The sequence below is a fragment of the Uloborus diversus genome, chromosome 7 (genome assembly GCF_026930045.1).
Source record: "Uloborus diversus isolate 005 chromosome 7, Udiv.v.3.1, whole genome shotgun sequence".
In the NCBI taxonomy this organism is placed as follows: domain Eukaryota; kingdom Metazoa; phylum Arthropoda; class Arachnida; order Araneae; family Uloboridae; genus Uloborus; species Uloborus diversus.
In genome coordinates, this window is record NC_072737.1 from 167,829,995 (window position 1) to 167,857,658 (window position 27,664).

Here is a 27,664-nt window from a genome sequence, read left to right on the forward strand (position 1 = left end):
AATTAAAATTAAAGCAATAGTAAATAAAAATCAATTAATTAAAAAATAAATAAATATTCATATAATAAGGAAAATATAAAATAATAATGAAATAAATAAATTTGATTTAAAAGAAAATCATGATACATACTTGAGTAGAAGAAAAACCACCATTCTTATTTTGCTTTGAAATCAGCCAATTTAAAACAGGGATTGCTCCAGCTGCATCTTGCCTAAGAGCAAATGCACGAATTGCATAAGCTGCAGTCTCTATATCAATAGATGGGGCAAGGAACCAATAGTCAGATTGTTTATCAGTCATATTTACTTGATTTTCTTTGTTATCCCAGAACATAATATCATCTAAAAGAGAAAATATTTTTAAGTTTCGTAATTCTGAATAAGGAAAAATATCTCTTATAAGGGGGAAAACACACCTATATTTGCACTTTAACCAGAATATAATCTATTGTTAGTGCTTTTCCCAATTGCTTACAATATCATGTCATTTATTTTTTGGGAGGGGGGGGGGAGAAAGGAAAGATAGTATTAAAAAAAAGTTTTATTTTAACAAAGCCACATCAATATTTGCTTAAAATCAGGAAATGTCGCTAAGGGAAAATAAGTTCTCGAAGTTTGAAATTGACATACGTGCGTTAATAACAAGGAATAATGAATTTGGTTTACTATCCACATTAGACTACCCATAATTTTCTGAATTTTATGTAGAATTTAATCATTAGGCCATATATTCCTAGTGTTGAGATCAATTTATTATATCATCAGAAGAAATACTGAAGCAGAGCTTCCAAGTTTCTTTAAAAAAATTTGCTGTGATGTAACTCAGAAACATTCAAAGATTTCTAAAGAATACAAATTTTACTTTCATTTTTCCGAATCAACATTCAACTAAGTCTCAACCAACACTCAATTCATTTTTCCATGGTAAAGTTTGAAGTTCTCTCACTGATTTCATTTTTGCTGACCATTTTTTCAAAGAAATATTTTGCTCAGTTAAGAGAAAGTACCTAATTGATAATGAATCTACAGAAAATGTTTCTTCCCCTAAGTAACTTTCCTTCAACTCAACTTTCATCCACTTAAATTATTAACTAGAAGTTAATACATAAATAAATGTATGCATTGCTGCTTTACATTATTTTTGATTTAAATAGTGTAATAATGTAAAGCATTTTTGTCTCGTTAATGCAGTTTTTCAGGGGTTGTAACAAACTTACCTTGTCTTTCAGCCATATTCAACAGCATTTGAAAAGCTCTATTCTTTGAAGGACTGTCGACTAAATGCAAGACATAGTTTAAAATTGACACTACATATGGACTTGAACTAGAAGATAGTTCTCTTTCAATGTATCTCTCTGCAATAACCATCTGCTGACCATATTTTTCTCGAGCCTGAAAGGAGAGAAGTTTAAAGAGCTTTCGACTGAAACTATTTAACTAAAATTTTTACAGAAAGTGTGTACTTAATATACATCAAAACCTTTTACATAGTGAATCTTTCATATTGTTTTAGGCAAATACTTTTAAATTAAATTACTATTATAAGAGATTATTAAATCCCAAAATAATTTTGTTCACAATCTTTAACAACAATAATTGAATATCATTTTCTAACTAGAAAGTCGCAGGTCAAGATATGATGGGTGAAAATTAATTCTATATTTGAACAAAGCCATTGCCTGTTTGGTGATATTTTGATAGTTGAAATTCTAACCCTAATTCCAGTGGATAAACCCTAAACTCCAGTAGGTATGCAGTACCATTTTTTCGTTTCTTTACTTGCTATTAAGAATTAATTATTTCTATTAAGAAAAAGAATATTCTCAACTATTAATTTTAACCTCAGGAGAATATTCTCAGTCTACTAGTGTAATGGAGATGCAGGGGGATGGTGCTATGCTCTTTTGTTTTGACCCAACATACCAATACTTTTCATTTTTATACCTTTTTAATTTCAGTAAATCTTGTGTTAGTATCTGCAAGACAACATAATATTATAAGCAAGTCAAGAAAAATACGATTGTACTATGCTTGATTTAGAGGGCAAAAAAATGAAAAAGTAAAAAATAAAACAAAGACAATGAAAGTTTTTTTTATAAATTAGCTTTTTTATAATTTTTAGAAATTTATATTAAACTTATATGGATATTACAAGTACTATAATGATTTATTTATAATTCTAATTAATAAACAAGAGTTACTTCAACTACTTATTTCTAGCACCTACATAAAAACGGCATGACAAATTAAAATTAATATAGAATACAAATATTAAACATTCTTGAATACAAAATGCGATACTTGAAAATTCCTTTAACATTTCAGATATTTTACTCATACACATTTAATCATTATGGACATTCAATAAAAATGTTGTCATGACATATTCAATTGCAAGACATTATAATTTGAAAGATTGCAATAAATATGTTATTTTTAACATTATCATATTAGCAATATAAGTATTTTTTTGCATTACTTACATTGCTTTCAAAAAGTGCAAGTAGTACAAATGCTGTCAATGCGGCACCATTTTCTGTTCCACCCTTAAAATAAAACATAAACTAAACATGTGATACATTAATAAAACAGAAAAACAAAGTTTTTATCCTTTTTCATAAAATAAAAAAGTTTTAAAGTTAAGATGCTGAATGAAAACTTTAATCTCAGGATTTTTTAAGTTAAGAAGCAAAAGATTTTTAAACACGATCACACAATTATTTATTTTAAAAATACTACATTTTACAGCAAAGGTACTATAATATGTGCACTAAGCCTTTTGATGTGAAAGAAATAAACCAAGAAGTAAACATAGGAAAAAGTACATACAATATTTTAATTTTGTTTCCTTTAAAGTTTTGAATTTGTCTGGTTGAGCCTTATCAGTCACAAGCAGATTTGCTTCTAACTCTGTTACCTCGTGCGATAGATTGTGGTGTCTCTACAAACTCTACTCTTTTCTCTACAAACATATACTTTACACATAAACAAAATTCAAATGGTTTTCGACAGTAGATAAGTTTCTTTAAAAATTTAATCTGATTTATTGAGTAATCAATATTTCTTATTGATTTCATTTGATGATTCAACTTTAATTCACTTTGTGATTGGTAGATAGTCAGTCATATGCTTGCTTTATGTGGCGAGTGGATCTTAGATAAGGCAATGTCATATCGCTTGTACATAAGGTCCTCATACATATGATAGATACAGCAATTATGAATGATTTATTCTTTAAATTTTGACCTAATTTAAGAATTTCTTAAACCAAATATATACATATGAATTCACTTAGAAAGCTTTGCATTTCATTTTGCTTGCTTAAAAAAAAAATTTTTTTAAAGATAAATTACACATTTTTAACAGTATCTATTATATCTTCATATATTACAATTGCTCATATTTGTAAGTGCATATATAATCTTTTTTTTTTTTTTTGGTGGCTGCTTCATGCATTATGATAGAACTTAAAAAATATTACAATTTTGTAAAGTATTTAATATAAAGTCAGAAAAGCAGACTAAAATTTATACAAAATTCTAACTTTTAGAAACATGGAGTAATCAATTATAATATGCATATAAATTTGGAAGAGAGAGAGAGAAAAAAGAACATTTCCAAAAAATAATGACAACATTTTAAAATGTTGCAGCGATCTTTCATTATGATTGTTAAACTATATGACCAAAAGTATTGAGACACTTACAAAATTTCACATTTTTAAGGATTTCTCAAGAAATAAGAGACCAATTGCTTTGTAACTTTTGTCACATAAAAGGTACGATCCTTCACGATTTGTTGCCTATCCAAGAGTTATTCAAATTCGGCTCATTAGATCGCTGATATCTTTCTGAATTTTTTTTTAAGGTATTGAACTGGAATTTTATTATGAGTTGAGAAATCTAGTTGGGTTTTAGATTATGAAAGTTATAAATTGCTATACTCACCAGTACTTTTAGAGATTAGACATTCTCATAAAACCCCTAATTGCAATAAAGCGTTTTGGAACTTCAAAAAAGCTAATTGGGAGTCATTTAAATCCTCACTAGATACTTCTCTGTCCGAATGTGAGACCTCTGGTAATCTGGACAACAAATGGAAGCACTTCAAGGAATCGGTGATTAGAGCCGCTAAAGTGGCTATCCCAAGAGGCAATAGGAAAAAATATAAGCCTAATTTTATCCATAACAGTGAGGCTCTTCTGCCTCTTTTACATCAGAGAAACGCACTTCAAAAAGAACTCATGTCCTCTTCATCAATTAACACTAGGTCTGATTTAAATTTGATTAATGCAAAGATTAAGCAGATGTATTCTGAAATAAGGAGAGAGCGCTGGAATAACATTTGTGAAGAACTGGACTCACGTACTCCTAGCACAAAACTTTGGAAACTGGCAAAGAACATCGACAGATTACAGCCCCAGGAGGATTGCTCAAACACTTTCAAGCATCCTGATGGTTCTTTGTGCAGCGATAAGGAAGCGGCAAATTTATTAGGAGAACATTATCAGAGCGAGAGTAGACTCTCTTTTAACACAGAAGACAAATTGATTGCAAAATCTGCTAGAGCTTTTATTCACAGATGCCGCTGTAATCCCAGTGGTAATACTGTTTTTATCAAGGATTTTACAATGAAAGAGTTTGAAATTTCTTTCCAAGAAATGGATTTTAGCAAATCACCTGGCATGGACGGAATCCATGGTCAAATGGTGGCCAACCTAAGTCAGCTAGGTAAAGACTTACTACTTGATATTTTTAACACCTCCTGGAACTCTGGACGACTCCCTCGGGATTGGAAAGATGCTCTCATCATTCCTATAAGAAAAATAGATAAACCAGCCAATGATCCTAATAGTTATAGACCAATCGCACTTACGTGTATCTCTTGCAAACTCATGGAGAGGATTGTCTTACATAGACTTGCCAATTATCTTGCGCATGGTAATTTTATTCCCTCTGAGCAGTACGGGTTTCGTAAAGGTCATTGCACAATGGATCAGGTCTTATTTTTTGGCCAGAATATCAGGGATGCTCATAACTTGAGTCCCACCAATCATACAATTGCTGCCTTTCTGGATCTATCTAAGGCCTTTGATAGGGTCTGGAAGAACAAGCTTATTTGCAAACTTCATACTATTTTCAATATAAGTGGGAAGATGCTGCCTTGGCTGGCTGATTTCCTAAGAGCTAGATATATACGCGTGAAATTTAGAGACATCATTTCAAGCAAAGTCAGACTAAGTCAAGGTATACCACAAGGATCTGTACTCAGCCCCACCCTGTTCTCCTTATTTATAACCGGAATCGAGATTGGGGATAATACTAAGAAATGTACAGGACTGTATGCTGATGATATAATTATCTGGAGCACCAGCGGAAGTCTAACTACTGCTCAAGAGGACATCAACTCTTCTCTCGTTGAACTCGAGAAGTTTGCTATAGAGCACAAAATTATATTCAATCCTTCTAAGTCTGTTGCAAGTATATTTACCACAAATAGACATTTTTATAATTACGAGCCTGAAGTTTTTCTGCTGGGAAAACGGCTGAAATGCGAAAAGCACCCGAAATATTTGGGTTATATCCTTGATCAGGAAATTCTCAGTCATGCACATATAAATAACTTGGTCCTAAGAGGCAAACAGAGACTGAAAATTTTAAAATATATCTCTGGCAGGACCTGGGGAGCGGATGCCCAGACACTTCGAAATACTTATACTGCGCTCATTCGTCCCGTTTTGGAATATGGGTTTCAGGTATATCGGGCTGCCGCTGTCCTTGCCCCAGTAACCTTGATAAACTGGAAAGGGTTCAGCTCTCTGCTGCAAGAATCATCACTGGCCTCCAAAATAGTTGCCCTAAGGATATTGTTCTGTATGAGGCTGACCTGCAACCTCTAGGACTCCGAAGCAGATATCTCCTGGCTAAATACTTTGCTAAGCTTGTTAGTTATGGTGACCAGAACAGGACTTCCAGTTATGTACGAAACTGGAAGAATAATCAACGCCTTAAGAGACAGAGTCCACTTGGCTTTGCTGAAAGCGAGGGTTTCCTTTTTAATGAAGTTGAATATGTTTCACTGACTTGTGGTCTGGATGCTGTCCCATCATTACATGAACGAGTTTTCTTCAAACCTCACTTGTGCTCGTACACCAACAAGAGCTCCCAACACCCGGAGTATCTTAGACAACTTGCTTTGGAGGTTATTCACCAAATCCCATGTGATGCATTGCAAATATATACTGACGGTAGCAGGGGTGACGGCGCTATCTCCGGTAGCGGTATTTATATCAGAGAAGGAAACGGCATTAAGATTTGTATTAAAAACCCCGATTTTTGCTCCGTCTTTCGGGCCGAACTTCTAGCTATTGAGGAGGCTCTGAATTATTGCGTCACAGAGAGTGTCAGTACTGATATTTGGATCTTGAGTGATAGCCGAAGCTCTATTCAGCATCTGTCTGAATGGTGGAAACAAGGTGACAAAACGACTCTGAATATAATCGAACATCTAAAACACTTGAGTAAACGTCTCACCATTACTTTTCAATGGATACCGTCACATGTTGATGTATTTGGAAATGAGATTGCTGATGGGCTGGCTCGTCAGGGGAGCCGAGAGATCTCTCCCCATAACGGATGCCTTTCTTTTTCAGAAATTGCCACCCGTGTTAAGCAAAGCATCAGTTCCTCTTGGAGACAGCCCCCTATTCATGAATGGTACAAAGCATCCCGCCCTGGCGCTGCTTTACTTCGGGCAAGTAGTAGGGAACAACAAACCGTCCTAGCCCGACTGAGAAGTGGACACACTCGAGCACAGCGACATGTGGCTGGTATTAAGGTTTTCCCCTTGTGCCCAAAATGCAATTTGACTCAGGCTGCTCCCGCCCATATTTTCTCTTGCATCGGCTGTGACCTGAATCAGCTGTATTCCGACCCTTCTGCTGTTTTGGAGGGACTTTGTTTGCACGGCTTCATGGACTTGGTATGATGTTTCTGTCTGCCAAGTGGGACAAGCAACAACAACATAAATTGCTATCATTTGTGCCTGCACAGTTAAAAAACTAATTGCTTTAAATGTCCATATTTTATCAAATTTTCAACAATTTAATTTCAAATTTTAGTATTATACTTCTCTTATATGCTGTCAAGTTTTACAAAAGTTTGGTAAGCTTTGATGGAAAGCTCTGCATGTTATGAGTGAAAAACCTTCAAATAAGACTCGTAGTTTTGAAAGAAATGCTTGTCCCCTCGTGAATACCTATGATACTTTTTTGAAAGTATGTCAAATAATTGTACATAGTAAGTGAACTAATTTCTGAAATTTACAGCTAATTCTCTGCTTCTTACGGTGAATGATGATCGAAAAGCATTTTTGTTTTCCTTAATTGTTACTGGTATCCGAAACGCAAGGGTGATATAAATTTTATTGGAAAATGACAGCTGGAGCAGACCTTTTATGTGACAAAAGTTACAAAGCAATTGGTTTCCTATTTCTTAAGAAATCCTTAAAAATGTGAAATTTTGTAAGTGTCGAAATACTTTTGGTCATATAGTATATCTTTTTCCTGGTACTATTGAAATTTTGCTATTACTCGATAGTTTTCATATCTGTTCATTGTGCAGCGTTCATTTTTTATTTGCCCATTATAGATTTTAAGCTTTGCAGACATTCCATTATTTTTATAACAAAAGCTATACATTTTTACAATTAATTCATGTGATAAAAACATCATTTCTATGATAATAACCATAGGTATAACCAAACTTTTTTAATATTTAAAAAAATTTAAAAAGTAAACTAAAATACTAATAATTTAAATTAATCATACTTCAACCAAAGGTAAAAAAAGCAAAACTTCCTTTAGAAAACTAGAAATAAATGAAGCACTAACTTGTAATGCTTTGTGGTGAACTTCTCCAGGTTCTTCAAAGGATCCATCAGAGCTCTGCTTGGATATTATCCACTCTAATCCTTTATTCAGAACATCAGGATCAACAAAAATATACTTTTGGGCTTGCTTAAGGGATTTCAAGGCATATGCTGTTAGCCTAACAGAGGAAACTCTTTTATTCAAACAAAATGAACCATACTTTTCAAAGTACTTATGGTAAATGAGTAACATCAAGAGAAAAACATGTAGAGTATGCTAGAAGTTGATATACAGTTGGCTCTCTGTTTAACAATGCTCTACTTAATGACGGCTTTTCACGGTCCCAGATGGTCCGCTGTAGTGTTAAAAGCATCCTATTTAAGGACGTTTTCTACTTAAGGATGATTTTTTGTAGTCCCTTGAAAGTCGTTAAACAGAGAGTCAGCTGTATTTGAAGCTTTTGGGATTTTCAAACAAATTATCAGATACAAGAAATTATGTATGATACTTAAACTATTTTTCCTATGTTCCTTAGATTTTCACATGCTAATTCTGATTCTTTTGTTTGAAAACAAGACAAACTGTGTACCCTCTAGAGAAAGGGGGGGGGGATTTAAAAAAATCCTCTAGCAATTGAACTTCAATCATTTACATTAAGGGAGGTTGTAAGAGTTATGAACTATCAAATTTCCTAAAGTCTTACAACATCAAAACAGTAAAAGAAAAGAAACTAAAAGCTTTATTTCAAGACAAAAAGCATGCACGCATGTTTTGAGCACAATATACTAGTAGTAATGCTTAAAAATTTCATTGCCAAATTGTTTACAGATTTAACAGACACTCTTTAAGAGAAAGGGTGCTTTGCATTCCATGCAAAAAATCTACCTTTTTTGATTAAAAAAACATTGTATATTACAAATGTAAAACTTGATAATTTATCAAGAATTAATAAATACATAAAACTCATCCAACTAGAACACCACACGATAGTGATAGTGAAATCTTGTTTTAATAAGTAGCAATAAAGAGCATTGTAAAACATGTTTTTGGATGCATAAATTATTTGCCATCGTGTCCCCCTTATCCAACTATAAAGTCGACGGAAATTTTAAGGAAAGTTGCCGAATTTAGGGATTATAGCAAATAATGCAAGACATTTTTCAGATGATTCGTTGATGGATGCAGACAGTGAAATTGCGTGATCAACTTCTCCCCAAGTCTTTCAAGTAGGCATTTTCTTAAAATTTATGCAGACTTTAAGACCTTATATCTCGATATCAGACGGATGAAGGCAACCAAATTTTGTGTCCAAAATATGTCTGAGTGTGCTCTTTTGATGGCTACCTATTAACATTTCTCATTATTACACTTGTGTGAAGTTCCCTGGTAAGTAAGGAAGAAAGAAGTTAAGAGTTTGTAATGCTTTTAACTTACACAAGGAAACATGCAGGGTTTGCCGATATATTTCAGTAGATATGTATCATGATCTATATCCCAATATTTTTAAATACAGTATTTTCAATATAAAAATCATATTAATCATAGTACTATTGTTCATTTATTATTAAAAATAACCAAAAAGTTATGTACTATATTTTTATGATATGTATTAAGTCATCATTAATATAACAAAGTAATAGAGCATTATTTTTTATTTCATATTAAAAGTGCCTTAATATTAAACGTTGGTCAAAAAAAAAAAGTAATGAATACACTGACTAACGCATTTTTTTATTTTAAAATCATATAACTGTGTAAAAGTAGCTAACAGAAGAAAAATGAGTAAAATAGCCAATGTTAAAATAACTCCATTAAAAATGATAAAAATGTAAACTGAAATATTAGATATAAATAATGAAAGAAACCTTAATTTTAAGTCTAGATAATTGTAATAATATCATAAGAGAATAAAGAGTGATTTGAGGATGCATTTACTATTTTGAAGACAGTTTGCGCTGATTAAAAATATTGCATATATATCAAAATATCCAATATATATCAAAATATTGGATATTTTCAACCCTGGAAACAAGTATGGAATAAAATAGTTGCACTTAAAAAGAGTTAAAATGTTGAAACTAAATATTGAAAAGCAAAATAGTGTATAATGGAGTCCAAATATACTATTAACTTTTAAAATGTAAAAAAATAGAGACATGAAAAAGCAAAATAGCTTACCATGTACTACCACTACGATCTCTTTCACCAAAAGTACTAAATGAACCATCTGCCCTCTTATAAGTTAATTGTCTTTGATATCCTACAAAAGGCATAAGAAATAAAATGGCTGCCTCTAAAGAAAATTAATACTAAAATATATCATTTGAAATTAAGAAAGAGAACTAAACATGTGTGCAAAACTCTTACCAGGATAAATAATATGTTAATTCAGTAAATTACCGCCCATTAGCCAGGCTTCCTTAAGAGGTTTTCCATCTCCAGCTCAGTCACTTTCCTATGCCGGGCTGATGATTGCTAATTAGCATGAAACTGCAGTCCTCGGCTGGAAATGACTGAGCTGGCGGTGTATTTCATGTAATATGTTAATTGTTTATTATGTAACATATTTTTAATTTTTAAAATCATTTGATAACCTCATGTTTCAAACTGTAGAAGCTTCTCCAAAGATAAAATAAAGCAGTAAACATTTTGCTTATTTGTCAGTTGCATGCTTAATTACATAAATACGTCATAAAAGACAGCATTTTTTTGTAATAACCACATTGTTACAATAAAATCGTTACAATGTTGTTACAATAAAATATTGTTACAACATTTTAGATGCAAATAAGGAACTTCAAAAACAAAGAAAAAAAACTTTAAAAAAGATTCCATTTTATAGAATAAGCATTAACTTAAATTAGCATAATTTAAAATGCTGTTTTTAATTTTTATTTTGCAAACAAAAATAGCTGTTCAAACATTTATATTCCTGGTTACAAGACATTCAGATCAGAGCAGCTCAGGAACTGAGTGATATAAATTTGATAAGTTTTACGGGGGGAGCGGGGCCCAGCGACCAAACTGACAGTTATACGTGAAATACACCGCCAGCTCATTCAGCCACATGCTGAATGGAGTTACGGCTATCACTCAGAAACCATGTTATATATGCCTAAAATTTGTCATATGCACAGAAATTAAGCAGTATTGAAACTTTTTGAGACATTTGCTTTTTTTCTAACTATAGGAAATAGAGCATTAAACGAATCTCTTTCTCCCTCCGCTTATTACATGAAAGAAAAATAAATAATAAAACATTTACCACTTCTTAAGCCGGCAATGGCTCGTTCCTTTATGGCTGAAGTCACTCTGTTAGCTAGATAATCCAGTATAATTATCTGAGGCACGATAGTAATAAGATTTTGTTCTCCACAACCATGTGGCATGTATAACAATTTATGGATGGAGTTAATGCTAGGAGCCATCAAATCAACTGAAAAAAAGAAGAGAAATGTGAAATAAGGGCGCCAAAAAAGAGAGAGCAATAAATTTAGAAAATTCCACTTACATAAAAATAAATAAATAAGTAAATAAATAAAAAAAAAATAAAATAAAATAAAATAAAAAACTAAGAATGATCCTTACTAATTTGGTACATGTGTCATCCTCACGATACAGTCATTTTCATGTCCTTGTTATAATTTACGAATGTTTTATGACTCATATATATTGTAAGGGGTTTAAATACTTTTCAGTACTGAGTTTAACAAGAGAGAATTAAAAGTAAAATTTATGCACTTCTATTAAAAATATCTTTAATTTAAGTACCCAAAGCTCCTTCCCTCACTTGTCCTCACTGTTAGTAAAAAATAAGCAAAAATTATTTCTAAGCAAACAAACAGTAAGCTCACATTTTTGTGATTATTTTTATTTCAAAATATTGAAGAATTTTAATAAAAAAAACATTTTAAATTCAATTTCTTTAAAAAATTAGTTCACCTAATTATTTTAAAGTTTGTCCTTAGCTGTTATTGTCATTCCTTTACAACAACCAACTTCCTTCCCAGAATCGCACCAAAATCAATTTTTTTAAGCGAAAAGTCTCGTAATTTACAACTGGGAACATAGAAAAATATTGCAGCATATTTGGGTCGTTAAGTTGGCGAAACTTTTTCTTGGAATCTATATGAAAGCATAAACCAGATAAGGTTTTTTGCATCCGTCATTCCTGCACATCTGTTTTTACAGAAAAATACAATACAATAATGCATGAAAACATAATAATCATGTTACTTCCTGATTTGAGAATATTTGCATGTGAATAAACTCAAATATTAGTTAGGCATAACCACTAAAATCCAATTTTAATGAATTCATCATTCCCTTACTAGTAAGGGAATGAGGCTTAAGTGAGGGTATAATGGCTGAGGATATAACATCATTCAAAAAAATTCTTTTTTGTTTCAGGACCAATATTTTTTTTCATAAAGCCCTTACATATATCTACCTCTATAAAAGGTTTCATCTGATTCCACCCACTTTAATTTTTCTGAACTTATTAAGCTCAAAATTACTGTTTTTATGAGAATGACCCATATATAACTGACTGCAATACATAATCTGTGTGAAGGAGTTAAAAATTTGCAAAATGAACATAAACATAGTCCATGCATGATTAATTTAATAGACTTGTACTTTAACTTGTTTTCATTTGCTGTTTTCCAAAAAGAGAAAAAAAGTCATAGAATGACATCAATGAAACATAGTTTTAGTTATAATTTCTCACTTTTTAAAGGACAAAAAAATGCATCTGAATTTTCAATCTAAAACAAGAAATGGACAATCAATTATTATCATTATTTGAATAATGATTTTTTCACAATTACATTTTTAAAGTGTTTTAACTGCCAAGACAATCCACCCTACGTATTTCAAAGTAGGTTTGGATAGCATCAACAGCAGCATAATTAGAGTTTTTATTGCATGGTCTGGTAATAAATGAATAATTTATGTAAAGTATTGAATAATATTTTCTATATTAAAAAATGAAATAAACCATCACACATTCAAAAATAAATATAGAATACATTAACAACAGTTACAAAAAAGTGTTGCAGCATACAGAGAAAACACATTACCACAAGCAGATACTACAATATTTCCAGAATCACGAATTGCATTTCTAGGAATAATTGTAGACACATTTTTCTTCAACTGCCTGCCTGGGCTGCGTAAATCCACCAAAAAGGCTTTATTGAAGAATTGAGTAGAACCTTCAGGCTGTAAATGAAACACAGCAGCTTTTAAGAATACTTGTTTTGAGCTTGACAGTTGTAGAGACAAAAACTACCAGGAATGAATACAGTTACCAAAAAAATTCTTAGACTAACTGATAAGAATAAACATTAAGTTAACAGCCTTAAGCCAGGGCTAAGGCAGAACCAATGCAATATACCGACAGCTCGGTTTTGACATCCAGAGACTGCAGTTTTGTCTTAAATGCATAGGACGAAACTGCAGCTGCACACTGTTCCATTCTTCAAGAAATGTGAGAAATAACCGCATCTATGTAGCAGATTTGGTTTGAAAACTATCCAATTGTTCCAATCGACAAAAAAAAAAAAAAAAAAAAAACTAACTACCAAACTACACGACCTTTGAGGGGTATGGATCAGGACTAAATTCTGAACTTAGGTCAATTCACACTAGATATGAACCCAGGTAAAGCGGTTTGACTGCATAGGCCCTAGTTCGGCTACGACAAGGTCCCAAGTTGTTAGATTAGTTCTTGAAAAGCAATGAATATTTGTTTAAACTTTAATTCTTTTTACACTTTTTTCTAGCTATTGCATTGCAGTATGGGCCAAACAATGCACATTCACAATAAATATAGAATGAATTCCCCCTCTAGTATGTTGTATTAACAATAGACTTCAAATGTGTTATGAGAGCAAATATTGAGCTAAAGCTTCAAATTCCAAACGAAACAAAAACTTTTGCATATCTGGAAGCCAAACAAGCAAAATTAGGCCCTCCTTGCAGCCAAACTACAGTTTATGCACTCAATCAACTTCACCTGGGCTCATATATAGTATGAATTGAACAAAACCCAGAATTTTATCCAGATCTGTGATACTCAATGTTGTGCTATCTGGACCAGACTGATTTCTATGATTCTAGAATTTCAATGGAATTCTTAGTGGAATTTGAAGCTTCAGCACAATGTTTGTCTTTCCAACACACTTGGCATTGGCATCTCTTGTCAGTACAATGTAGAGGAAGGGGAATTTATTCTGCATTGTAAATGCATTCAATTGGTTCATACAAAATCGAGAAAAGGGTAAAAAAAAGTTTAATTTTAAAGGAAAAACCATTCTTTTTCTGTTGCTAAGCTAGAAACTTTGGACCCCTGCTACAGCCAAACTAGGGCCTATGCAGCCAAACTATTTTACCTTTAGCTTTTGTCAGATGTCTTTTCATCCATAAGCTCTTTTTTTTTGCATTGAAAAAGGCGTTCCTTGTAACGCCAAAACACGTGTCTGCAGCAATCTGCAATTTGTGCTTTTTGACATTGTTATTTCTTACTTTACATTTTACCTGGGTATCTAATGTGATTTGACCTAAATCCATAATCCAGATCTTAGACTCTCAAAGTTTTGCCATTTGGTAGTATAAAAATAAGTTTTAATGCATGGCAAAAAAAGATTTTAAAAAAAAACATTTCGGTATGAATTAAAAGCTTCATATATGAAAATTCTCACGTAAATTGGTCTTGATATTTTCTTCTTTCGAAATAAATAATTCAATTAGATATACATGAAATATTTGTCCACTATTGGGTACACTTTTCAGCAGAGAAATCAAATATTTGGTGTGACCTAATAGTAAAAATTTAAATACTCAACAATTGAAACACAAACATATTTTAAAAATATAATAAGTAAAATTTATAGCATAGTACCATGGTAAAAAATAATTTCCAACTTTTGTTTACAAATATTATCACATTCAAAGTAACTTTAATGTAAGAGAAAACATTCAGAATTTAAATTTAAATTTTATTGCTTTTCAATTTTTCTTAACTCTTATTGACACATTACATCAACCATTGCTAATTCTTGAACTTACTTGAACGAGAAGACGTTTGCTCAAAGAGTCTCCAGCACGGGAGGATGATGCAGATACTCTGATTTCTATGTAACCCACCTTTTTAGGCGTGATAAGAAATGATACTGGTATGCCGTCAGATGGCGGTATCTGAATTGGGGGAAAAAATAGAATACTAATTGAAGTACAAGAGCCTAAAAAACGTTAAAAGAAAAAAAAGGAGAGATGAACTGGGGTCAAGGGCACCCATATAGGGGAGCAAGGGGGGGGGGGCCTCAAGCCTCCCTTTGAAATGAGAACTTCCTTGCTTTTAGTGTTTTTTTCTTTGTAATTATGTATAAAAATTTCTTTTCCAGCCATTAATGAATAAGTTACTAAAAATGTCAAATTTTAATATCTCTAATCTGCACTGAAATCGGTTTTCATGGGGAAAATATTCTGCTAAACCATGGGGGAAATTTTTGAGCCCCCCTTAAAATTTTTGGTATGGGTGCCCTTGACTGGGGTACATTGTTATAGACAGCATATAATAATATAATCCATTATTTATTTTTATTCTATTTATTTATTTTTTGTGCATTGGAAGATGCTATAGTATTTTGTCCTCACAAGTTGGAAAATAAATCTTTACTGTTAGCTGTGTAGACCACAGATTTATTTTATTTTGATTATGCATGACTTCCTAATAATCTGCCAATTCCGAACTGCTAATGCCCCAGAGAAGATGCCATTTTGACAGTACTTCTGAACCTGGAAGAAGAAACACTAATATGCTGCTATGCACGTTACAGGTTCTAGAGCAAGTCCGGAGATTATTTCTTAGGGCGAAAAACTAAATAAAATTTTTCTTTGCTTTTCCAGAGCCTTCTAGAGTAAGAAACTGAGTAAGATGGTGCTTAAATCTCGGTTCAGAGAAAATGCACTTACTGCCATTTAACTCACAGGTGTTGAGTGAAATAATTTTATTTCAAAAGTGCCTACCGTGACTATTTTGGTTCGTCGATTTTGTTCATCAAAATTGGCATTTTCTTGACCAGCTGTAGTGAATTCAAATTCTCTTCTTCTGTTTTCCATTGAAACTTCAGCCTGAAAATAAGAAGTTTTGTAAATTGTTTACTGCAACAACAATTTTTTGAAGTTGACTTAACTTATGCCGGCACAAGTACAAACCTGGATTGCTTGGTTATTATAGTTGAATACTACTACTTGAATTGCTAAATCTTCTCCCATAAGCACGGTATATGGCAAGCTCATTGTAATAAAAAATGGTCGATAAGCTGACACCTTAAAAAAAATAAAGAAGTAAAATTTTTAAATTTAGGAATTAATATCTAGTGAGATAAAACAATGTAGAATTTTTAACCAATCATTACACTAACGTAAGTAAAATGATAGAATTGAGTTAGAGCTAAACCTACATAATAAAAGTAGTTGTCATGAAAGTTTTAGGATAAGTATTTCTCATGGAGCTCAGAATGAAAAAGAAGAGTAGCAGACCTGTTATTTAGGGGGGGGGGCTGTCAGAGAGGGGCAATAGTTCCCTCGGCTTTGAAAAATTAATGTCTCTACACATAAGTGGTCCTTGCCTTTGTTGTTTTCAGATTATATTTTCATTGAGTCCACAACTTGAGTTTCTCCAATTTTTTAATTAAATACTGAATATTTCGATACACTTAAGCAAAATTGAAATAACCACCATATTTTCATAATTTAAACATTTGACTTTAGACATTTATTAAAAAAAATTATCATCTATGAGTTTTGTTGCAGACACTAGTTGGACAAAATACTGTGAAATGTCCCTTTTCTTTTTCTTAGCTCCCTAACAGGAGAATATTATTTCAGTCGCACCTTGTACTAGCTAAATTTTCTTTATGTTTGAGCAAATGCAAATAAGTTTATATAGTTTATGCTACAACAAGGAAATGACCATGTAAAAAAAATTACCTGTGATATGGAAGTGGAAATTCCCAGCCCATCTGAGGGATGTATAGCAAAAGCACTTATAGAATAAGTTGTTAAAAACTCGGGAACAACATGAGTAACTGATGCCACACCGTCCACTCTGGGAAAGAAAGAGTTTTGTAATACTTTCAACAAAGCAATTTTTATAAGCACAGTCAGAGATTGCTTTGAGAACAGACCTAGATAATATCATATTTATATGATATTAAACAATAATATCTTATTGCATAATATTATATACAATAACAGATTTGCAAACACTGTTTGCAGAAAATTTTCTAAATTTCGAAACAGTTTTGATATTTTTTTAACAAGTTTTGTCATTGCCCGACATCTGTTGCTCATCAATTTTGATGTTCCCTTATTTAACACTAGCAGTACCCGCACAGCGATGCCCGTGCTAAAAATTTAATGGAAGTCCATTGAATAAAAAGAATTGACGCCCCCTCCGCCTCTGATATTTTTCTTTGCATAAAATGCGTACACACCTTTTCAAAAAAAAAAGAAAAACTATTAATTACTACTTTGGAGTTGAAAACTTTTCGTCAAATCGTTAAATTAGATTTACAGTTGCTTTAAAACTCTATTTAGCAAGTGAAGCGATTTTTACTGCAATTTAAAATCTTTCGCCAAGTTAAAAAAAAAAAACATCAAATAATATCTTTCAAATGTCAAAAATAATTCTGCAGCTCTATTGTTTATCGCCAAACTTGCCCAGCAACCCATGCTATCATAATCCATCCGTCTAACGAAAAAAAAAACATCCCGTGGAACATTCAAAAATTGTCAGTAAAAAAGAAAAAAATGTCGTACATTTCACTCGGATAAAAACAAATCAAAAGTTTCTTTTCTTTCAAAACAAATCGCCAAATCAATGAATTACATTACCGGTTGCCTTAAAACAATAATCCTAGACTGAACTGCTCAGCGCCTGACGTGCCAAGCGACCACGCTACCGGAACCCAGCCCTTTTGCGAGTGAAGCGGATGTTTTTTCTTTGGCAATAATAAATGTTTCGCCAAACAAACTAAAAGGTATAAAATCACATTAACAGTAGCTTTCAAATCTTTATTTATTAGGAGCTGCGTTGTCCGGCTTTGCCCGGTCTACCTTGAGAACAAAACTTGTTTCAAGTGACATATATTCAACAATTAATTAAAAGAATAACTTAATAACTTAAAGAATAACTTAAATAAAAGAAAAAAAAACACCATGCAAAATTACCCTTCCAAACAATGACGACAGCTATTAAAATACATTAAGAAATTAAAATGCGAAAGATGGATTTTAAAAGCGTAACCATGGACACATGAAATAAAATAAGTTTAAGAAATCAGATGCAAAGGATTCAAAAATCGTAACCATGGAAACGCGAAAATAAAATGGTTGACAACCTGAATCAAAATGACATACTTCGAAATTGATTTAAAAATGCTAGTAACTTTTTTTCCTTTGATGATAGAAGCTAATTTTTTCGACCAAAGGACCAGAGAGATCTGGAGTAAAAAATCTCACTTTTTCCAATGCTGTCAAAAAGAAAACTGTGGGACAATTCCTTCACTTTTTATTAATAGATTTAATAAAGAAAGTAGTACCTAAATTTCAGCTAAGTCTAAAAAAGTTTGAGCTAAAAACGCAAATTACTCCCGCCGTAATTAAGTTAGAGCATTGAAATAAATTGTTCAGAACGCAGAAAATTCTACCCTTTTCAACGATATATAATATTAATATGTGCAAGTAATTCTTCACCCCTTTAATAGCCAATTTACGTGAAATTTGGGCCTAAATTTGAATAAAAAAAGGACTATTTATCGGATTTTTTCAAATTATAGCCTATGTTACTCAGTAAGAATGCACCTTTCATATAGTGAAAGAATTTTTCAAATAGGTGCAATGGTTCCGGAGATTACCTCGAACATATAAACACACAAAAATTCGCCCTCTCTCTTTATAATATTAGTAAAGATTCAAAGGGTAGAACGTATATTTGAAAAAAAAAAAAAAAAAACATGCTAGAGTTGCTTAGGGGCACTCCACTTGCATATAACTTTTCATTTTTGCTGTTGGGGGCAATATGGGTGGACTTGGGAGGTATATGGTGCTTTTTTACTGAAACTTTTAAAGAAATTATTTGAGTTAGAAAAGAATTTTGCAATGTATCTAGGGCTGTTTAAGAACAATGCTAAAAAAAGAAACGAAGGAGGTATGCAGGGCTGTATTTTGCTCTATGTTACTCAAAGGTTGATATGAATTCAATTGCTAAAAGAAATCCTATCGAACTTCAAAAACTTTACTAAAGCTAAAATGAACATTCCCAGAAAATAAAGCATACAGCTTAAGAAAAATGCCAAGTTATTTATATGCTGTTAGAAAAACTAACTTAAGTTCAGATTGGTGGAGCTCACAAATGTGTCTTGGAATACAATTAAAGAAACGTATTAAAAAAAACAATGAACATTGCTTCTAAATTTTACAAAAACTGGTAAGAAAAATTGAATATTGAAACAAACATGTAGAATTCCACACGAGATCCAGCACATATGCAGTAATAGAAAAAAGGTTCAAAAAGAAGTTATACACAGAAACCAACAATTGATCCCGGGGATTTTGCCCCCCCCCCCCCAATCATACTAGTTTGGTGATGAATTCCTTGAAAAATGGAGGCATTATTTAGCATCCAAAATGGAGGAAAACTTTTAAATTGGATAGGGCTGGCTAACCCATTATTAGTTGACTATCAAGAAAAGGACATCTTCCCTGCCCAGAAATGGGCACTCCAAACACTCCTTTTTGTTTTTAGCAATATTTTAAAGATGCATTAAAAGCTTTCTTTCGTGTTTTTTTCTTCTTTCTTTTACTTTTACAGGAAATTTCGGACGAAATGAGGTTCAGGGTAGTTGGTATCACCAAAAAATGAATTCAAACCAAACCAAATATTCTTTAATTTACAATATAATTGAAGTAGTCAAACTAGTTGTTTTAAACATAGTTTATTGACCATTAAAACCTGGCATGAGTTTAAAATCTGATATCAAAGAAAGTACTAAATTGAACATTCGACAATCCAATAGCTATGAGGAACTGCTATGGAACTTGGTTCCTGTTAGATCTGAATTCTTTTTCAGGTAGAACCGACTACCCCAAACCTCATTTCGACCAAACTTGGTTTCTTTTGCACATTTATGCTTTGTTGGGTTGTCATTTTTATACGATAGATAAAAGGAAACATTTAGTAAATATAAATCTATACATTACAGAAAATACAAATTTACTGATTTTCTTTTGCAAGGGAAATAAACTATAAAAAGTAAAAATTTCCAATTTTGCATAAATTCATTTAATGTCACATAGACTTCTTACCCGGAAGAAGTGTTGACCCACAACCAGGTTTCTGGATACAATTTTCTTATCACTAATCGATCTTCCGATACAATTGCATCTGGAAGTTCAGAAGGGGGTTGTATTGGTGCACTGTTTGGATTTTCATCAATGCGGATAACATTTTCTGGAAACAAATCTGACACACAAGAAAACATAACATTTTTACATTGTTAAATAAATAATGTATTTCAGTAATATTGAAATCAATCAAAAGTTTTTAAAATTGAGAGCTGATTCTGCTTAGTTATAATGAAAACACATTCTGCAATAAAAATGATTGGAAATTTTGATTTGCCTGTTAAATGTTGTACTTTCACTTTAAAAAAAGTTTAATGCATATTTTCATTCAAATTAAATTTTTGTTAGCCTGTAATGATAAAATAAATTAATTTACTAAAAAATCTACTTTGAACAAAACATAACTTTATGAAAATGAATCATATTTTAAAATATCTAAAAATGATCACCACTGAAACGTATGGTGATGAAGTTTTATTATACAAGGAAACATTACCCCAAAAACTTAAAAAGCGCAAGCAGTTAACAAAAATGAAATTTTAAAATAAATTTTACAGCATATAAAAATATTATTGTATTTGTTAAAGCACACATGCTTCAAAATTTATCAATGCTATATCATCATGATTTCCAATTTGAAAATTCTACCCCAAAAAAGAGTGTTTATAAAAGAATTTTTTTTTTTGCAAAGTATTAATAAGTTAAGCATAAAAACAAATAGGAGATAGTTTTCAAGCATGCAGTTAGTTTACCTTATTAGTTACACCCAGCTCACCAAGCTTTGAAGAATAGATAGGTTGAAAAACAATTTGAACAAGCTAAAAAGCATAAAACTGATGGTCCACTGTAAAAAATAAATGAATAAATAAATATACATAAATAAATGAAACAGTTAAATATATTACAAAACTTTGGACACAATTAAAAGAATATTTAAAACTTAAATTCAGACAGGTACAGCTATGACATAAGAAAGCAGAGTAAAAATAATTTTAATGCTTAGAAAATGTCCTTAGAAAATATATTTTGATGGAAATGTTTTTGCAAAGGGAAAAAACAATTTTCTGTCCAACCCAAAAAAGAAAAAAAGTACATTTTTCTAGAAGCATAGAGCTTGTTCCAATATTTTAGTTAATATTTTAATATACTTAATAATAAATTTAGCTTGAAATTAATTTCATACAGTTCAAAACTAATTCAACTCATAGATTTATTTTGTAAAAAATGGTACAGTAAAAATATAAAAAAGTTTTCATTATTTATTTGAAACTAAAAATGTTTTAAACAAAAAATTAACTTTTAAACCACCCTTAAAGAAATGTCTTTTTAAAAGCATAGAATTGTGTATTGATACATATTCTTATAGTACATATTTTGAGCCAAGTTTTTTTAAAACATCAACTCATATAGTTCTCGTTCTGCTCATTGAAATATTATTTTGAATTTATTATACTTCAAGGACCTATGAACCATACTAACCACGGGGTTCTTAAGTTAAATGCAAAACAAAAAATTAAAATACAAAGTAACCTTCATTTCCAGTGCTCAACAGTAGTGCATTAGTCATGACAACAGCTCCTGAATCCTAGAAATAAATAAATGCAATGAGAGTCTTAAAACAAATAAAGTCAAGTAAAGAAGAAATGAAAAGGAATAATTACAGAAAATAAAAGGCCAGCTGATTTTGAACCAGGCCAAGATAAAGATCTCTTTCTTCTACGATACCAGGGAGGGTTATACTTTGTGGATTGTCCGCCATCATATGTTTCAAGATCTTTAATAACCTATTTAAAAAGAGTTTAGTATGTCAACCAATTCTATGTAATATTCACACAGCTGTTTCTGATACAACAAATGATTTAAAATAGTTTCAGAACAACACTTAAGCTTACATTAAATTTCAAAAGTCACCACATATATTAATGCACGTGCATTTATTAACAATATTTCTCATATTCATGCATTTAGTCATTTTACCCAGCTTCAAACATTTTTCAAAAGAGATTGACTTCATTAATCTTCAAAATGTTTATCACTAATGATGATAAAACAATTTAAAATTAAGGTTCATAGTTTATTGCTGGTCATCTGCATTTTAAAAATTCATTTATCAGCGTTGGACAAACTATTTTTTTTAAACAATTTTCAGATTTTATTTGAAATGTAGTAAAATGCAAGTGTGATGCATTTCTTTACACACATGTACTATATTAAAAACAGATTAATTAATTTAAAAAACATGCACAAATTTTGAAAAAAAAAAAGCACAATTCTTTTAGAGGGTAAAATTGGCAGCATAAAGATTTTTAACTGGTAACATAAGTAAGAAAATGTTAAGTCCAAACAGCAAAAGATGATCTTTTCGTATAAAAATGTTTGATAAATGATAAAATAAGGAACTAAACCAAAATGATACGTAAAAAAAAGTCCTTTCTCTTTTTTGTCATTATGTGTTGCATTTTAGACAATAATTAAAAAGACAAGCTACAATCAACACTAAAATAGATATTTTTGAACATTATGTGTTGCATTTCAGACATAAATTAAAAAAAAAAAACTCAATTATTAAACATTAAAATATTTTTTATCATTACTATTTATTGTATTTTAGACATACATAAATTAAATGCAACTGAACAACAAACACTAAAATAACTTTTTTTGACCAATATTATGAGCTGCATTTTAGACATAAATTTAAAGGAACTTTATAATCAACATTAAAATAAATATTTCTGACCATTATCATCCCTTGCATTTGAGATATAAATTAAAAGGAACTCAACAATAAGTACTAAGTTAAATATTTTTGACCAACATGGTTTGCTGCACTGTAGAAATAAATAAATTAAGAGAAATTCAACAATAAATAGGGAGGGGGGGGACTGAGAAACAAACATTTCTTAAACATTTATTGAAAATTAACAAACTATAATATGAGAATAATAAATACCTCTTCCTGTGTTATATCATTGCCTGATTTTAATTTCGAAATACCCTCATCTACACCTAAAATCCCTATCAATGCATTTGGAGCAGTTTGTAGTCTAATGATGATCTCTTGTCCGGGTTGGGCTTCTTTAGCACTGGAACTCATAGTGATCTGCATCAAAATACATTTTTAATAGAACATACTGACATTGAAAACTTACACTTTAATTACGCATAAAATCAAAAAAAAAAAAAAAAAAGTCAAACAATGCTTCGTTTATTTCTTTTGAAAAACTAAGCCAAATTTGATTAGTGTAGAGCTCACTACGTCAGAGAGAGGTTTACATCCATCATGACGTCATTGCTTCGGAACGAATAAAGTCTTGGCTCTTGATCCTACTAAATTTATATCATACATTCATTTCAAAGTAGGAGAGGGAATGTAGAAGATTTCATCTTACTTGCAAAACGGAGGAAGATAGGGTTAAAATAAAGATTTTGCAAAAGGCAGAAGGATTGACAGTTTTGCATTTCAAAAAAAGAAAAATATTACACATTTACAACACATTATTTAAGACTTGATTACTGACAGTAAAATTGAGAAAATTATTTAAGATGGAAGTAATTACTTACTGAAGTCCTAAATAGTCCTTGTACATCAAAATTTACAGAATCTGCAACAATTTCATTGTTTCTACTTCGTATATAGTAAACCAAAACACGAGCTCGAGGTGCCATAGAACTAGGTGCTCTGAAATTGAATCTATAAACTTTCTGGTTGGGAACTGGAATTGTGCGAGCAATTTCTATGTTTCCTCTAGCTAATACCTATAAAAATTTCACATTGTTGAAGTGAAAATAAAAATGCATGTCAATATAAGAAACTTAAACATCAACATTCGTGTAAAATGAACTGAAATAGATAGAAATAAAGAAGCAATGAACTACACCGCTAGCTCGGTCATTTCCAGCCGAGGACTGCAGTTTCGTGCTTATTTGCACTCATCAGCCCGGCATAGGAAAGTGACTGAGCTGGAGATGGAAAACCTCATATGGAAGCCAAGAGGGCCAAACAAACTGGTAGCTAATGTAAAATTAGCACAGATCAGACGAGTGACCGAAGCAATGGTTCGGTTTAACTCGAAAATTGATGGCAAGGCATGGTATATCCATTAAATTGCCGCCCATTAGGAGCTCAGTCACTTTCCTATGCCGGGCTGATGAGTGCAAATAAGCACAAAACGGCAGTCCTCGGCTGGAAATGACCGAGCTGGAGGTGTAGTTCATGTATTTTTGCTTTAGCCCTGGCTAATGAGCGGTAATTTAATGAATAAAGAAGCAATGTTCAAATTCACATGCTTCAAACATGGAACTAAACAACAGTTTACAGCAGCTATTAAAAATTCTTAATTTTTGATTAAAAAATAACAAGGATTTAACCTTTAAGAACATATATGTAATTCTTTTATTGAAAATAGTATGTTTTCTTTATGAGAGTTAAGCTACACTTCATGATGGAAAAACTATTATATAGTTAAACATTTCGTTTATAATTTCTGCTGCTCATAAACTAATGCAGTGTATACATACAGAGGGAACAACACAATAAAAGATTGCTAATAAACAATTTTACTACCAGGGCCGGATTTGGAAGTGTGGAGGCCCCGGGGCAACGAAGGAGTGGAGGCCCCTAATCAGGGTTCGAAAAGATCATTATATTTTTGAAAATATTCGATACTTTGATATATATCCGAATATTTTGATACATATGTATATATCCGATATTTTCGACCCGTGAAAATTAGGATATTTTGTAAAAATTTTACTGTGGGGGCCCCTTTCTTGTGGAGGCCACGGGGCGGTTGCACCGCCTACCCTCCCTTAAATCCAGCCCTGCTTACTACTATTATATGTGTGAAAGTTTGTATGGATGTATGGATAGATGTTTGTTCGGGGTGGCGACAGGAACTGTGAAAAAAAGTTCCCTGACTTTTCCCTGATTAAGTTCACCAAATTTCCCTGATTTACGTTACCAATGATAATGATTTTCTTTCTTTGCTCTACTTGAAATCCATTGTATGTTTGTATTAAATGCAGTATTTTAAACGTTTTAAGTTGTGTAAAGTTGTTGAACTAAAGATATATTTTAAAAAGATGCTACTTTTTTTTAATAAAATGGTTATAAAAAAAGACAATGTTTTTGGAAGGAAAGAAAAACCAACGAAACAGTATATTAAATTTTTATGCATGGAAAGATTATAGAAAATTCAAAACAAAAAAAACTTTACTTTCAGAAACCACTTAGCATAAGAAATTTAAGAAACTATTAAAATTACTCTTAAAAACATATGTGTATTTATGATAGAACTAAAAGTAATTGAAATTATTTTGAACTAAGTTTTCAAACAGTATAATAATTGTTGCAAGAATAACAAGTAATAGTGAAAGAATAGAAGTAATGTAGTTATTCTTATCTAACTAATTGACATATTTATGCAAAATAGATGAAACCATTTGACATCCATTCATAGGGAGCTTTTCTCTAATCAAGAATATAGGTTTTAATGAATGAATACAGCATTTTAACAATAAAAAAATAAAAATATTTACTTAAGTTCACAAGTTAACTCCATTTCAAATGATTTCAGTATGTAACGAAAAAAAATCTTAGATTGCTTTTGAATGCAAGAAAAAAAAAGCAACTTTGACCTTGAGGAAAAAAGATGCACAAATATGCGACAGTGTATAATCACACCTCATTAATTTTACATTTTTGAACAGATAATTGGCGGAAAATGCGTAGGGAATTAGAGTATTTAATTTTGTAAAGCAAAAAAAAAAAAAAAAATTTTTTTCTTCATAAAATCAATTTTCCCTGATTTTTTGTTATTTTTTCAAAATTCCCTGATATTTCCCTGATTAATAAAGTTCCCTGACTTTTCCCTGATCTCCCTGATTTCCCTGATCTGTCGCCACCCTGTTGTTACTCATTCACATAAAAACTACCGAATGGATTTTGATGAAACTTTACAATAATATAGCTTAAGCATCAGAATAACATTTAGGGTAGTTTTCATCCCGTTAAACCCCCCCATAGGGGGACGATAAAACACAATTTTTGTATAAATTCTCCAATATGGGGATGAAAAAATACTTGCACATATTAACATTAGTTCCTGGACGACCGAGCCTCGCTCGGCTTTAAAAGAATTATTTTTTGTCAACTCGTGTTTTTCTAAGGTTCGATACTTTTTCAAATATACTTGAAAAGCATCACGTTAACGAAATATTAAGGTTCTTGATGCTTCCGAGAAACGAGAGATATACATGTAAACACTTCATCAGCATTATAATCATTTCAGCTATAAGAAGCCTACTACAGAATATTGGCCTCCTCTCCCCCACAGTCATCCATCTAGGGAAGCTCTGAGCTGGTTGCGTATAAATATATAACACACGGTATTGCCAAAATAGTAGTTTCTAAGACCAAACATGGAGACAATAAATATGAAAAAAAAATTATTGAAAATGCGCCACTACCTTCTTATAACATTAAAGTACTAAACAGAGAAGATTCTGAATGCAATTAAATCAACATTTTGCTTTAAACTTTCTGTTAAGGGAAGCTGGGGTAATGAGAGACAAAAGGGGTAATAAGAGACATAAATAAAATAAAATAAAATTTATGCTAATATTCCAAAAAACTTGAAACACTATCTCATATTAACTGCATTAAATTGACTCCTCTTGATTTTTTAGGTGATTATTTAACTTAAATATTTTTGTTTAAAAAATATTCAAAAATTTCAATAAATTCTGGTTTCTAATAACCCCATGTGGGGTAATAAGAGACTAAGGCTGCCACTCTTCAAATATAGCGAGGTAAAATCCTGTGGAGTAATGAGAGACATCTACAAGCAATTCTGAATCCGCCAATATTTTAAAATTTTTGATAATTTCATCCGGGGGAAAAAAAATCTCAAAAATTAACGTTTACAAATGTGTTTGTGAAATTCATTTCTTATAGTTCTAGGTACTAAATAACATAATATTAGACTTAATGTTAGTTCTAATTAATGAACATAACCTTAGGTATCGATCAAAAACATCAATCTAATTTAAAGTAGCCAGAAAATATTTCAAAACTTCTCTAAAGTATAGTCGAAAATATGTAAAAAACGTGTCTTTAAAGTATGTGTTAGTAGAGGTTTTTTTCTAGTCCCTAAGTATAAATGAACTAGGGTTATTTATTATCTAATGAAGTAGTAGTGATTTATTAGTAACTTACAGACATTCTATGCATAAAATCATACATTTATAACATCTAAATATGGTTTACTCTGATGAGTATAGCTGATTTTAGATTTAGGCTATGTTGAAAAAAAAACTATTCTATGAACTTACGAAACTTAGATTAACCATCAAACTCAACGTATTTTACCTAAAACA

The 27,664-nt window shown here is 31.4% G+C and overlaps 1 protein-coding gene across 1 annotated transcript in view; it reads right to left on the reverse strand.

Annotated features, from left to right (window-relative positions):
- The window catches only part of LOC129225723 (CD109 antigen-like), a 66,568-nt gene that overhangs the window by 14,756 nt on the left and 24,148 nt on the right, over positions 1-27,664 (reverse strand). The window contains exons 14-29 of the mRNA XM_054860218.1: positions 23,849-24,043; positions 23,238-23,387; positions 21,946-22,068; positions 21,815-21,869; positions 20,246-20,402; positions 16,868-16,985; positions 16,091-16,204; positions 15,902-16,006; positions 14,942-15,070; positions 12,952-13,093; positions 11,136-11,306; positions 10,049-10,130; positions 7,892-8,048; positions 2,484-2,546; positions 1,218-1,392; positions 131-342 (exon numbers count right to left, since the gene is read on the reverse strand). Coding sequence (XP_054716193.1) covers positions 131-342; positions 1,218-1,392; positions 2,484-2,546; positions 7,892-8,048; positions 10,049-10,130; positions 11,136-11,306; positions 12,952-13,093; positions 14,942-15,070; positions 15,902-16,006; positions 16,091-16,204; positions 16,868-16,985; positions 20,246-20,402; positions 21,815-21,869; positions 21,946-22,068; positions 23,238-23,387; positions 23,849-24,043 — 2,148 coding nt within the window. The remainder of the gene's footprint in view (positions 1-130; positions 343-1,217; positions 1,393-2,483; positions 2,547-7,891; positions 8,049-10,048; positions 10,131-11,135; positions 11,307-12,951; positions 13,094-14,941; positions 15,071-15,901; positions 16,007-16,090; positions 16,205-16,867; positions 16,986-20,245; positions 20,403-21,814; positions 21,870-21,945; positions 22,069-23,237; positions 23,388-23,848; positions 24,044-27,664) is intronic.